We start from the raw sequence: 14,792 nt of genomic DNA on the forward strand, positions 1-14,792 counted from the left end.
GTAGCTCCCTGGCTGGCAGAGATCAAATTTGTGATGCAGAGGTGGCAGATAGCTTCATAGTACCGTGCTTAATCCTTTGGGTCACCAGGGAGGCCCTAAGATAGATCTACTTAATATAGATACATGAACTTTTTATGCAAGTGCAAGACACCAGAAGAAAAATTAACACTGTTTCTGAATTGGTTTGAACACAAAGGATTTTTTTTTTTAAATAAAGATGGAACTTCCCTGGTGCTACAAGGGGTTAAGTACAGCACTGTCTCACCCACTGCTCCCCTCAGCAGTGAATTTCAGTCAATCCACCTGTTCTGCTCCCCACTCTCTCTGGTGAATCCTCTCATCCCCCACACCTCTGGCCTATACCCCAGTTCTTTTATGAATAAATAAATAAATCTTTAAAAATAAAAAAGAGTAAAGATGATTGGAAAAAATTATTTTTCCCCCCAACATCACCATTATAATACAGTAGAAAAACCTATAATCATGACCATTCAATAGTTACACTTTTTCCTCCCAAGCGATGACTCTCTGATCTAAAGGCATAAGCTACATAAGAGATTGTCCATCTAGTTTTCTTCTTCTGTCATCAGGTGATGTCATCTACATTGGGACATCTTTGTGTGTGCACTTGTAATTAGATTGCAGGAAGGCACTATCCATGTTTATGGAATAGACGTACCACAGGGAATAGACAAATAACATGAATTGAGTGAAAGCTAAATAGCAAGAGTGGGGAGAACAAGATGAAAGCGAATGAGAAGGAGGAAAGTTTTGAGCAGTGTCTTAGAGAAATGACTCCCATGGATTATTGTGAGGTAGGGAGAATTTTATGTGTATATGCATGAAAATCAACATGGTTAAGTTAACATAGAAGGAATAAAATCGATGTAGGTAAGCTTGATTAGAATTGAATAATTGAATAGTAGAATATAGAGATGAATGAAGAATTATGGACTATGATCAGGATATAAACAAATATCTCAATTGCTAGAAATATCTTAATACTGTGGGGAAGCATAATTTTTGGCAGAGATTTATTAAAGATCTCTAAGTGCTATTTACCTCTCTTTCACGTATGACTCTGAAATTACTCCTTATTTTCAGAAATACATTAAAAAACTACCTTGATGGGTCAGGGAAACTATCTATACATATAAAAGCTTATATTTAGAAATTTTTATACTAACCAGATAAAGTATTTACACTAATTTATACTGATCAGATAAAATGAGAATTTCTTATGATACTTTATTGATATCCCACATGATATGCTCTTTTCTCTTTTGGTTTCTTACAGAGTGAAAACATGAAAAGACTAAATTTTTCTCCAGAAAAATATCTGTTCCAGCTTTTAAAAGCAGCTTAAAAATTGGAAATCTCACAAGCAATCACTTTTTGGCTGGCCAAAGAAATGTGTGAGAAATAGAAACAGCTACAGATAAGTATCTAGCTGTTAAGATGCCATTCAAACATAATTCGGATACTTAGTCTTTTGACATTTGCCTGAAATTGAACTTTCAGGACCTTGGGTGGGTGGATGAGTGGAAGGAACAAACAGAGGCTTTTCTTTCAGTTAATCTTTTACAGTTCCCTATTTAAATTGAGTTAGGGTGGATTTTGGCAAAATCCCAATATAAAAATCTTCTAGGAAGATAAGGTTTTCAAATTAGCCAGGCCCAAGGAAGGGCATTAGCAATTTCTCAAAAAATATGCAGTCATAAATTGTAGGAGGGGAAATTTTAAAAGTATATACATTTCATCCTTCTATTAAAGCACAAGGCAGAGTGTTTTGGTATATATTCTTAAGATATATAAACATATATGTGACAAAAATATGTGCTAAACTTATCCATAAACAGATGCATGGTAAGCTCCAGATGTGCTATTTTTCTAAGTTTGTGGGTTGTGTCTTCTATAAGGGAAAAAGAAATATTAATCATTTCTTTTACTGCTAAGGGGATGGGTGCTGCTCTCATATTTCAGAAAGGGGCTGGAAAGTGAGGGAAGCCAAACTTTTTCCTATTTAAGGCCAAAGCAAAGGAATCTCAGTGGCTGAGTTTTATGACGGGCCCGGTGCTGAAGGGCAGGGAACAACTGATGGTGCTACTTTGAACTGCTTTTCTTTTCTCCTTTTCGCACAAAGAGTCTCATGTCTGACATTTAGACATGATGAGCTTTGTGCAAAAGGGGACCTGGTTACTTCTTGCTCTGCTTCATCCCACTGTTATTTTGGCACAACAGCCCCAGGAAGGTGAGTAGGTCCTGATTTCAAGAAACTTTATGGGGTTTTTGTTGTTACTTCTTTCAAATTGGTAAAAAGGAGAAATCCATCTCCTAAAAGTAATCTCTGTGAGCTCCCAATTGAAACGTAGAACAGCCCATGACGGTGCTTTTTACATCTGCTTAGGAAGAATATTGTCATTTTTGTATTTCAAACTTCTCGGGTTGTTTTGGATAAAGATGTTCTTGTACTACCTTGTTTTCATGTTAACGGCACTGGAAAGCTTTAAAATGGCTTTGAAAAGCTCCCCTCCTGGATTGTTAACATTCTGGAATGCTTCCTAGGCAGTCTGGAAGTTATTGGTTTCTTGTAGTACTTTTATGTTCTCCTTTGTATGCTGGATTCTTTGTAAGATAGAATACTGAACACTGTTTTTCCAAGAAGATAATGCATTCAAAAATAGCATGCATTAAGAATAGTCTAGAGAAAATATGACAAATTATTAGAATTGTTGAATATATTTCTGTAAAATGGCAACACAGCAATATCTTCAATGTTCTTTAGCCGAGTTCAAAGTGCTAAAAATGTTTCTTCGTTCCTGGGTTTATTCTGTTTTGAGCACTTACAGACTTTTTTAATACATATTTTCTGATAGCTTATTGCTAAGGATCTAGTGTTTTCCACATATTCTACATTTCAACTGCATCCTATTAGTGGAAAGAATACTTTGAAAATAATTTCAACAGGAATGTCTGAATTGATTTGGTTTTTTGTACAAACATGGTATTCATATTCTAATTCCCCCAAACCACATTTGTCTAAGTATTTAATCATGTATAAATATTTATTTTAATCCATATGCTTCTCCATCATGAAATATTGGACAAATTACAGTACCAACTTTCACAGAAATACTTAAATGCTAAAATTTAAGATGTTAGAAGAAATCACCACGCATCAATTTCTATTTGCACATAATAAAAAATGATTACAATTAAAACTGTAGTTTTTTTTGCAAGATTTGTGTCTGAAAATAGGTTTTGTTTTTAATATCATATCACAGGTCATATATGTAAGTGGGGGTTGGGGACACCCAATGACATTTATGTTCAGCCTCTGGCCACAAAAGAAAAAAAAAATCACTCCTGTTTCCTTCATTTTCCCCTCCCCCTCAACCAGCTTCATCTCTCCTTTCTTCTTATCTCTCCACCCCTTTATCTCTCCACCCTCTCCTCTGGACCTCCTCTCCCCTCTGGTTACTTCACTTATCACCCCACCCCCTTCCCAGGGTAGCCCATCTCTCCTGATGGCTCCTCCTCCCTCTTCTCTTCCTCTGCCACTCCCTCCCTATCAGCATGGTCCTCTTTGTCTCCACCTCTTTTATTTCTTCACTCCTGTTCTTTTCCCTAAAACTATCAATCCTTCTTCTTTGTCTTTATTCCTGTTTCTTTCCCTCCCTATTCTGTCCCTTCCAAAAGATGCTACAACGTCCAGTCCTGGTCTAGGAAACCCACCTACCATATTCCCAACTCAATAAAGACTTTTAACCTTTTTTTTTTTAATGTTCTTAAATTCTGATTTCTGAAAAATAAATCCAAGTTCCCCATGTGTAAGTTGACAAAATATTTGCAATTGTCTGGCTTTTGTAAGCAGCATGGTTACTACTCTTCTCAAGCCAACTTTAGAAGGGGGAAAGAGTTTGATACATACATTACTTCCATGTTACATAAATTCTTTCAATTTTCCCTTTTTTCTTTAGCTGCAGAGTGTACTAAATAACTGAATTTTACTGATACATTCGGGTGCCTTTAATCACAAAAGGAGTTTAATGAAATTTTGTTCCTTGTTTGGTTTGTTATGGAAAAAATGTGGTTTTAAGATAGTATATCTTATGTCTCCTATCAGCTTTACAAGATAATTTTGTTAATGGAATAGCTTTGGGAAAATTGCAGGGGATGGTTGGATATAAAGTGCATAAGGACAGTTATACCAAGTTCTGAGATATGGGTTTATAATACATGTCCTGAAAATCCCAGAGAAAAACAGCACAGCTTAAAAATCACCGTCAAATATACTCACAGAAATTTTCTGGAGTATAAAACATGTCCTCACAAAGAATTTTGGACTTTTTACAATTTGTGAAAGTTCCATTTATTTCCTGTATTTTATTCCACCAATGGAGAAATGTGATCTGTTTTATATTTCCTGTGTTTATAAACATGCCAAAATTTAAATACAAAGATTTGCCACCTAGTGGTTGACAGATAAATGCCAACATAAATGTTACACAGCTGGATTCTGTATTTTATAATGAGTTTTAGAAACATTACATATGTGAGTTTTAAATATTAAACTTTCCTAGGAATATGTAATATTACCTTCCTAAGAAAATGAGTAAATTACTCATTTCAAAATAATAAAATATTTCCAAACACACATACTCACACACAAACAGTAACATATTTAAAGACTTTTTGGAAATGAGTTTGAATGTTATCATTTTTAAATTCTGCATATTAATTTTTACATAATTTTTAATCTCTAATTTAGTCCTTATTTTCAATATTTTATTAATGCTTATTAGTGGATAGAGGATAAATGTAAAAGATAATAGATTAGATAGAAAGATAGATAGTTGATTGATAGATAGGTAGGTAGGTAGGTATATAAATAGTCTTAAGGAATATTACTTCATTAGGGAAGAGAGATAAACTTTATTATGATTAAAAGTGTTCTAATCTTTGAGCTTGTATTTTGCTACCCTGATAATTCCATTGTAATAATGAACTCTGGACCTTAAATTGTTTTAGAATTACAAAGCTCTAAGTGGACTCAGAGAATCGGTTCCTTATTACATTATATGAAACTATAATCTATTATGCTTACAGAGAGATTTTGTAGCTGATCAAGTAGTATTCAAGTTTTGTGGTTTACGTTGTAACTAAAATTAAACATACTGAATTAAAGAATAAAAAGATTAATAAACTAATCAAAACTATTAAAAAAGATTACTGTGTTGATGTCTTATCAAAGAGCTTTTGTTTAAAAATCAAGAACCAGTGACTTGAGTTTTCCAAGAGTAGAGTTGAGATAAAAGGTAATTCCTCAGAAAGCTCCTGTTCCACACCTACAGAATTGCAGGCTGATGACTAGGTTGTCGCTCAGAGAAGAGTGCCATCAACTGAAACCACATGGTTTCCATTGAGCATGACTCTTAACTGGTATAGAGTTCCAAACATTATGTAGCTTAGTTCTTTCATTCTGTAACATCAAATGATATCATTGCCTTGAAGTAATTAAAGTAGATTGCTTAAGCCTTTGCTAGACATGAAGGGCATTTGTAACATTTCCAGGTCTATAATAACTTTCTGGAAACATCTCAGTGAACTAGTTCTTGTAAAACAGTTTTCCCTGGAAGAAAAGCTCATTCCTATTGCTTTCCACAGTCAGAAAGAAGGAGGTAGAGGGTTGATGATGTTAAAAAAAGAAAATCCAGAGTTTTCAAAGAGGAAACTTTGCCTGTTTCATGTCAAGATGACAACCAAAAAGTGGAATAGCTATTCTTACACAAATCATTTGTTAACTGCAGTTCGGGGAGTTACATTAGGCACTTTCTGTCTGTGCATAATGAAAACACAGCAGAAGTGGATTCCTTTCAGATTAGCTAATAAAACCCTTGTATTTTCCATGACTGAGGTCAAGAACTGCTGTTTAAAATGTAATCTTGATAAACAAAATGAAAAGTTCAAAGAAGAGGGAAAAAATTAAAATGCCTTAAATGTAAAAATCAAAGATAAAGGATCCAGAAAATATTGAAAGCTAAATTTTTTTTTTTGAAAACTTGCCTGGAGAAATTGTTATTTCAGCTAAATGGCATTTATTTTCCTTAAATTTTATTTTCTATAGTGTTTGCTCTGGAGGATGGCAAGCAGGGACTGTGTTTCTCAAGCTAATTAAGATCAGACACTTTTGGGAGCAGAATAGTGTGTTCAAAATGCCCAAACTTAGAAGGAAAACTTCAATGAAGTTAGGAGTTCATTAATACGAATCATTTAGTGACTACATTTTCTGAAAATCAAAGTCTTTGTGGTTTAGACATCCTAAAATGTTAGTTTTTTGTTAGATATAGAAGTCTTATCTGTCTGTTGTTATTGCTGCTACTATTGTTAGACTCCTACTATATATATAATGTTATATTATATTAATTATATTATATTATATTATATTATATCTATATATTAAAGGTAAGCTGGGCTTCCCAGTCAGACCCAATCTTGTTGATGGTCTGATGTCATTAGGGTGGTCTTGGAAATATAACTCATTTTCATAAGGTCAGGAGAAATTAAACAACAAAATTCAAGTCCAGATGTTATCTTCCTGTTTTCAGACCAGACAGAAGAGATTCTGTGGAGAACTGTTCTGCCTTTAAAAAATTTGCCTTTTAAGACTGATTTTAAGCTTGCAAGGCTTAGGTACCATAATGGGACAGAGGTTTGTTTTCTTTAACTCTACTTTGCCCTTGAAGTGCAGAAAGGAATAGAATATAATAGGAAAGGGTATCAAATTTAGAGACAGCCTTCTAAAGTTCAAATCTACCTTAGGGAAATTGCTTAATGTCTCCGTGTCTCAGATTCCTCATCTGAATTATGACAGCACTTACCCATAGGACCTTTGGGAAAATTAAGTAAAATATATAAGCAAAGCACTTTATACAGTGTCTATAACATAGGAGATATTATACAAACTCTCCCCAGTATTAGTTCTACTAACACTGGAAAATAAAATTACTATAAGGAACAAATTAAAATATTTAGTGTCCTAATGATAAGGAAATTGTTGAATTTTAGATTATCAAATGTAAAATTGAAAGATGTTTGCCAACTATACTAAAATAAGTAAATATATTTTCTTCAGTGTTTAATTTGCCACTAATTTGATTATTTATAATGAAATTATTTATAATGAGTGTGGGATATGATTCTATAGATGTTCTAAATCTCTATTTTTTTCCCCCCCACAGGATAAAATACTAATCACCTTAAAGAAAATTTCCTTATTTGTTTTATTGTTCAGAAAGTTTAATACCCAAAAGAATTAAACAGATCACACCCAGCACCAAGGCACCCATAATCCACCACGATAGTCCTTTTGGTCCCTCCCCTTGTCCCTCCTCTCCCCCTCTGTTTCATAAAATCATGTTTTCCACATACGCATATGAATTAAATGCCAAACATATTTCTTCTGGCAACTATATGAACTCAACATATTCACACTTATAAAATATCCATCTTTCACAAATAACAGGAAAATAATGTTATGAAAATTTGTATATCACATATACCATTTTTTGAATTTCAGATTAAAGAACACCTTTTCCCAGATAAGGATTCAATAAGAAGAAATAAGAAAAAAAATAAAATTTTCGCTCAAGCTAAATTAACAGTTTAGCTCAAAATTAACAGTTTGATTGAATGCTTTAGGAACATTAATTTTAGTCCCAAAATGGAAGGAAGACAAACATAATTTGCACTATTTTTTAATCATAATAACAAAATTCTGTCAAATTATCATAAGCTAATACTTGGGTAGAAACAAAGTCAACAAAAAGGAAAAATTTAAGCACACATAAACAGATTATGTTACTTGGTTTTATTTTTCTCTAAAGTTTTAAAACAGAGAGCAGGAAAATAAAAGAAGCTAAGAGTGATGTGTTCATCACAAACTAGCTTCTTTTTGTTTTATAATTTAGATTCTAGAAAGGGGACCATTTAGTCTAATATGTTGCTTGATGTACTTTGTGTTAAGGAATTAAACACAAAGTGACACGCAAGATGGAACCAAAAATTAATTATAAATTGGAACAGGGAAACTTAGTTTTAGTATCAATAAAAGAAATAATTAGAAAAATCTATTACTTTTCCAGTGATAAATGTGAGATTATTTGCCTTTTAAATATTTTTTAAAAAAAGTATTTCTTAAATCAAATTTGCTCTGAAATCAGATATCTAAAAAGGAATAATTGGAGGTGGATATTATTTCTGAATCTTATTTTCTATTCCAGTTCTACATGTTGCAAATGGCTACCTGGAACATTATATAGTAGTCACCACTTATCTGCAGGTGATGTGTTCCATGATTCCCCAGTGTATTCCTGAGATTGCAGAAAGTACTAAACCCTCTACATACCCTTTTCCTTTACATACATATCTAAGTTCAATTTATAAGTTAGGCCCAGTAATATATTAACAATAACTAATAATAAAATAGAACAATCATAAAAATGTACTATAAGTTATATAAATGTGGTCTTTCGAGATCTCTCTCACCATACTGTACTCACCACCCTTCTGGTGATGTTATGACGTTGATACAATGTCTAGGTGATGCCATGAAGTGAGGTCAATGGAGTAGCACTGTGACATACTACTACCACATGGATCCACTGGACAAACGGCTGATTCACCACCCAGGCCTGTCAAAGTAGCACAGCATAAGTTTCATCATCTCACATAGACCAGAGCCCAATTTAAAACTTATGATTGGCTTATTTCTGGAATTTTCTATTTAATATTTTTGGACCATGTTTGACCTCAGGTAGTTAAAACCTTTGCAGAAAGTGAAGTTGTACATAAAGGGGAAACACCTGTATTGCTCTTGAAAGCAAAACATTTTTCTTCGACTCTGCCACAATTTTCCCACTTATAACTGGCCTATGGTAATAAAACTGAAGAACATGAGGCATCTGTTCTCATGTTCTCCCAGTAGACCATATTGCCAACCATATTTTGTCACACAGAGAAAAAAAATTTAGAGGAAGCTGCATAAAACTCTCCATTCTTTCAACAAATATGAATGAGAGAGAATCAGGAAAGTCTGATATTTAACCATAAGTTTTTATAGGAACTTAACTTTCAGGAGAGTCAGATTCCTTTCAAATTAAAATGTGAAGTAAGCACATGTCAAAAAACAAAGCTACTTTAATTCTTACTTTTCAAGCATTCAACTTCTTTTAGTTAGAACAACATGACTTTTTAAGAAAGCTGACATTAAAATAACCTTTCTGTTGAGATCTCTGTGTTTTAAAAGGTATACTACACATGGTTTCTAATAAAATTTGGAAATAAGAGGCTAAATAAAAAATTTCATTTATATCACATTGGGTTTAATTTAACTATAACAAATTTGTCTATAATCTTAACAAATTGATATTGTACTCATTTATTTAATACTTTGCATAACAAATGGAAAATACTATATTTTTAGTGATGTAATGATACCCTCAATAAAACATAAACATAGGAGAATATATAAGGAAAAAAGATTTTTGTTAAATTTTAAGGTAAATTGAAGTCATAAAAAGACACTTAAAATATGAGATGTTTGTTCCACATTTTTAACTGTTATTTTCATTTGCCTTTAACTTTCCAATAGTATTCAATAGGTAAATTTTATAACACAAATACTGTGTTAAATGTAGAAAGATATTCCAGATAGAGACATAGAACTAAAATAATCATTAGTAAAAAGAGGTAGTATATTTTCTTTATTCTCAACTTTATTGATGCATAATTTACAAAATTATATATAAAGGGTAAACCATGAGTATTTGATATAAATAGATAGTGTGAAAGTATTACCACTATTACTTTTGCCAAATATCAAATACATAATACAATATTTTTAACTGTAGTCACCATGATCTACACTAGCAATATTTTCAAGGTGGCTCAGAAATCTGAAATCCATATTATTATAGAAAAATCTTGAGCTAAAACCAAACTGTTGCAATATTTTTACAGAAATAATTTATAGCACACTTTAGAATGATTCATTTTAAGAAAAGGAAGCCAATGAAAGGTTGAAGAATGTATTTCATGCAATTTTATTAAACAATCTTCTATCTCATCAAAATTTTTATGCCTTTTCTAAAACCAGTGAATTTAATTCTTAAATACATGAATTATAAGTTCTACCTAGAACATGAAGAGTATCATGCCTAGACCCTCTTATTTTATTACTGTTCATAATAACACGAAAAAGATTGTTTGCACCTCTTCTAATTTGTCTTTCATAACACCATTTAGTAGGCCTACTTCATTTGTGTTAGGTAAGCATTTTGGCATTCCATTTTTATGCTCACTAAGTATAAAGGAATGCTCCTTTAAAAACTTAGACAATACATTTTTTTCAGTGTTCTCATATATCTGTTTCAAACATGGAAAAGGAACTAGAATAACTTCTTTAAAAAAACAAATTCTTTCTTCCCTATTAAAATTGTAATGAAATAATCATGCTTTCTTTTATTAGCCACTGACTATATTGGGAAGCACAAAGTAAGTATAGGCTTTTAAATTTCTTGAATAGATGAAGGATATTCAAAGATCATTAAAGTATCTGCACACATAAATGGAAAAGAAAAATAGAGGCAATTTTATGTAGATGATATAGGTCCTGAAATTTTCTATTTTTTTGTGACCTTTTACTAAACCAGCTAAACCTCTAAACTGAAGATATTTAGCATGAACCACAATATTATTCCTTCAGACATGGAGAGCACATAGAAACAGAACTTTAAAGTGGTGATTTTCATGGCTGCGTGTATGTATCTACAAGGAAAAAATCTCAGGAGTCACTCAAAGATCTCTTGGTCACAAGGCAGCAAAAAGTGTGGTTCTTAAACTACTTGCTTCCTCCCAAGCAGAACTCTTTTAGCATTTAAAAATAAAATTTTACTGTTTCACCAAAATATAAATACAGAACAAAGCATAATTTGTTGTTTGCAGTAAATTTTGCAGATGTTTAGAAACTTATTTACTCAATTATTGGCAAGCTATCATAGTAATTCTCAAGAACTGAAGTTGTGTTTAACCACAATCCACAGCTAACGCTTGAAGAATTGAGACCAGGTTTAATTTTGGCATACCCTAAGCCAATTCACTGTTAATAGCTGCTGAAATTTCAGTACCTTCCATAATTAGGAAATAATTAGTAAACAAGTCTGAATTTTCATTGAAGCAAACTTTTTGCCATTTTAGGTCACAAATACACATGGTTGTGATTCATAATTTTTTCCTATTTTTTAAACTTATTCCTGACAATATTTGTTTTTTAAAAACTTTTTTTTTTTTTTAGTGATTTGGAAACCTCTTTAGATTCATATTGGATACACAATGTATCATATCATGCCATGTTGTTCTACTTATGCTCAGCAGAGCTAGCAGTGATACTCAAAACACACAAATAAGTTTCTGTTAAACATTTCCCAGGAATCTGGAAGTTTACACTGCCAAGTGTAGCACAATTTTCCCCTAGATTTTTCAACTAGGTTAATAAAATCCAGAAAGTCTTCAGTTAATTATAAAATCATCTTAATGCTCCCATCTACTGTTAAAGCAAAGAATAGCAGTTGGTTAGAAAGGTCTGTTTTTAACGGCACTATTAATAAGTAAATGTGTTAAAGTGTTTGTGTGATTTTCATTGGTGTTAAATTCTTGCTATAGATGAAATTTGAATACTTTTTGCCTTAAAGAAAATTTACTATGATGTGCCCATTTGACATTATTAACAGACATATATTCTTAACAAATAATATAGGGAAACTATGATATTCTTAGTAATTTTATTAGTGGATCTTCTTTTTTGCATAAGTATGTTTATAAAAGCATACTTAAACATTAGCTGAATGAAAGGAAGAAATTCTTTCCCCTGTCTCCATTTTACTTGTTGGAAATAGTCATGGCAGCATAATAGGACACATTCCAGCAAAGCATAAGAAAACATCACACAATCTAACTTATTTTCCAGCTGTTGATGGTGGATGCTCTCATCTCGGTCAATCCTATGCTGATAGAGATGTCTGGAAGCCGGAACCTTGCCAAATATGCGTCTGTGACTCAGGATCTGTTCTCTGTGATGATATAATATGTGACGAACAAGAATTAGACTGTCCCAACCCAGAGATCCCTTTTGGAGAATGTTGTGCTGTTTGCCCACAGCCACCAACAGCTGTAAGTTTCAAACAAAACTGTACATCTTCAATTTGCATATTTAAACACATGAACAGCTCCTCTGGAAACCTGAAAGAACATGAAAATCATGTCTACCAAGCAATCATGCTGGTATTAGAGTACATGGTAAACGTTTTCATTTAAAATTAGAGATTGCTTGGAATTTGGCATGAGAAATAACTATGAAAGTTGGGATACAGCTCATGGGAAAACTGTTTGCTACTGTTGTGTAATCTGTATCTTTTCCATTCATTAGCCTACACCCCCACCTAATGGACCGCAAGGCCCAAAAGGAGATCCAGTAAGTAAACATTCTTTAGTGGATGAGGTGAATGTTAATACTAATTCCTGGAGTAGTTTTGCTTTTTAAAATTTTCCTTCTAATAACTTTTTCACATTTGAACATTAATCATCCATAAATTTCCTTTTATTACAAAAAATGAAATAATGACATAAAAAAACTCAAACTAAGACCCCTTAATTATATATGTAAAGATTCAAATTTCCTAAACTTTGTATAACTCCTTTACCCCCGTTGTCAATTTGAAAAATAAAATACAGATCAATGTGAAAAAGAATAAATTATACTGAAATTATTCACATGATTTGGATAAAAATTTATGTATCCCCAAGAAAATGTATCACTCATTAATTCCTTATATTACAGAGCAGAGAAGCTGCAATTTGATAATGAGTTTGAGTCTAATATTTTTTATTGTTTCATTTATTTTTATGTCTAATTTTTTTAGGGCCCACCTGGTATTCCTGGGAGAAATGGTGATCCTGGTATTCCAGGACAGCCTGGTTCCCCTGGTTCTCCTGGTCCCCCTGGAATCTGTGAATCATGCTCTTCTGGTAGTCAGGTAATGCATTCCAAAACCAAAGGAATCCCCTCCCTTTAAAATTAACTAATTCATTTTCCTTTCTTTAACCTGTATTATATTTCACTTTTGAAGCTTCCCTTATATCTGTTCCCTGATGTTATGCATTTAACATATTTTTATTTAGTGCTTATATATGCTGAACACTATTCTAAGTGTTTTATAAATATTTACTTTTCTTCAAAATGCTATTGCTGCTATATCTTTACAAAGTTTGCCAACTTCTTAGTAGGAATATATTATATGCACTGCTTGGGATATAGACAATCAACTTCTAAAAAAATTAATCTAGACAATGAAGGAACTGATGCAACTATAGCATAGTCCTCTTCTAACCACAATGGAAAAGCCTCTGAAAGATTGGACAAGAAGTAGTTGGAGAACTGTGAACACTCCTTATTGACTTCAAGTCAACAGGATTATTTAAGTCTGCATAACTGCTCTTGTCAAGCTTTAGAGTGCATCCTGCTCCACTTGAAAAGCATGGTAACCCACTAACTGCATAGAAAACAAATAATCCAGCTAATAAAGCAAAATTCTGCTGCATGGACCTAGGAAAAACTAGAAAACACTTATACACAAATCATTAGATGGTTTAAAAGCTACCTTTCAAAAAATCAGTTCAACACAAAGTCAAGCAGATTGTTAAATTTATTTTCACCTTGGCAACCAAACAGAACCTATCCCTAGGTCTAAAATTTAAGAAAGTAAATAACTCAAAAGAAATTTGATAAGCACATGAGCCTTTCTATTATTCTTGTGCTTATTTTTTATGGAAATTAATGTTGGATATATTGACCAGAAACCAAGGGATGTGAATTTCATTTGCATCATTCATTAGCTGATGGGAATGTAGTTTTATTTCTCCATATTTCTGTTCAAAATAAGAAGGTCTAATTACATTATCTGAAGGTGATTTTAGTCTCAGTCTATAATCCTACTCTGCTGTGGATACTGTTTGGGTGAAGTATTTTGAATAAGACAATGCAAGACCAAATTTTATGAGATTAACATCGCATATAATGAGATGAAAGATTTATGTATTACATAAGCAAGTATTTCTATAGGATAACTGATCTCTACAGTTAGAGAGAGAGGATGGGCAAGAAAATAATACAGACATCTCCTGGCATGCAGAAATTACCCTGAAATGTAGATGTTGCATGTGCTTCTTCTAAATTATGATTTGTATATCAAAATGATCATATGTGTCTGGTCTCGTTGCTACAGAATTACTCTCCTCAGTTTGATTCATATGATGTCAAGGCTGGAGGAGTAGCAGGAGCAGGCTTTCCTGGGCCAATTGTATGTACAAAATGTTTCTCAGCATTTCCTAGTGTTACATAAGTGTCCCAGTTTGTTAAATTTGAATGGTTGTTCACCTAATAATGTAACATGATGAAATTGTACAAAATAGTTTAGACTCTATTAAGGTTGAGAAAGAAAATGGTAGCATTACCATGATCCATCTATCCTAACTCAATTTTTCCTCACCGCCTCTCATTTCATGCCACTTTTGCCACTTATTCTTTTTAAAAACACCAATTCCAGGGTCCCACTTGCCTTTATGCTTAGGTCTTACACTCACATATTCCCTATTTTGCACCAAATTTGGGTTGTTTTTCTTTTTTTCTTTTTGCATATCCTCTTTCTCACCCAAATTGTTTGGAATCATCTTTGTGT

At 32.7% G+C, this 14,792-nt stretch overlaps 1 protein-coding gene across 1 annotated transcript in view; it reads left to right on the top strand.

The window, feature by feature from the left end:
• Positions 1-2,169: 2,169 nt before the first annotated feature.
• Positions 2,170-14,792, top strand: part of COL3A1 (collagen type III alpha 1 chain) — a gene marked incomplete at both ends in the record, with an annotated part of 37,550 nt that continues 24,927 nt past the window's right edge. The window contains 5 exons of the mRNA XM_084259313.1: positions 2,170-2,251; positions 12,026-12,228; positions 12,485-12,529; positions 12,978-13,085; positions 14,340-14,414. Coding sequence (XP_084115439.1) covers positions 2,170-2,251; positions 12,026-12,228; positions 12,485-12,529; positions 12,978-13,085; positions 14,340-14,414 — 513 coding nt within the window. The remainder of the gene's footprint in view (positions 2,252-12,025; positions 12,229-12,484; positions 12,530-12,977; positions 13,086-14,339; positions 14,415-14,792) is intronic.

This window comes from Talpa europaea (genome assembly GCF_964194135.1).
Source record: "Talpa europaea genome assembly, chromosome: 1".
Classification (NCBI taxonomy): domain Eukaryota; kingdom Metazoa; phylum Chordata; class Mammalia; order Eulipotyphla; family Talpidae; genus Talpa; species Talpa europaea.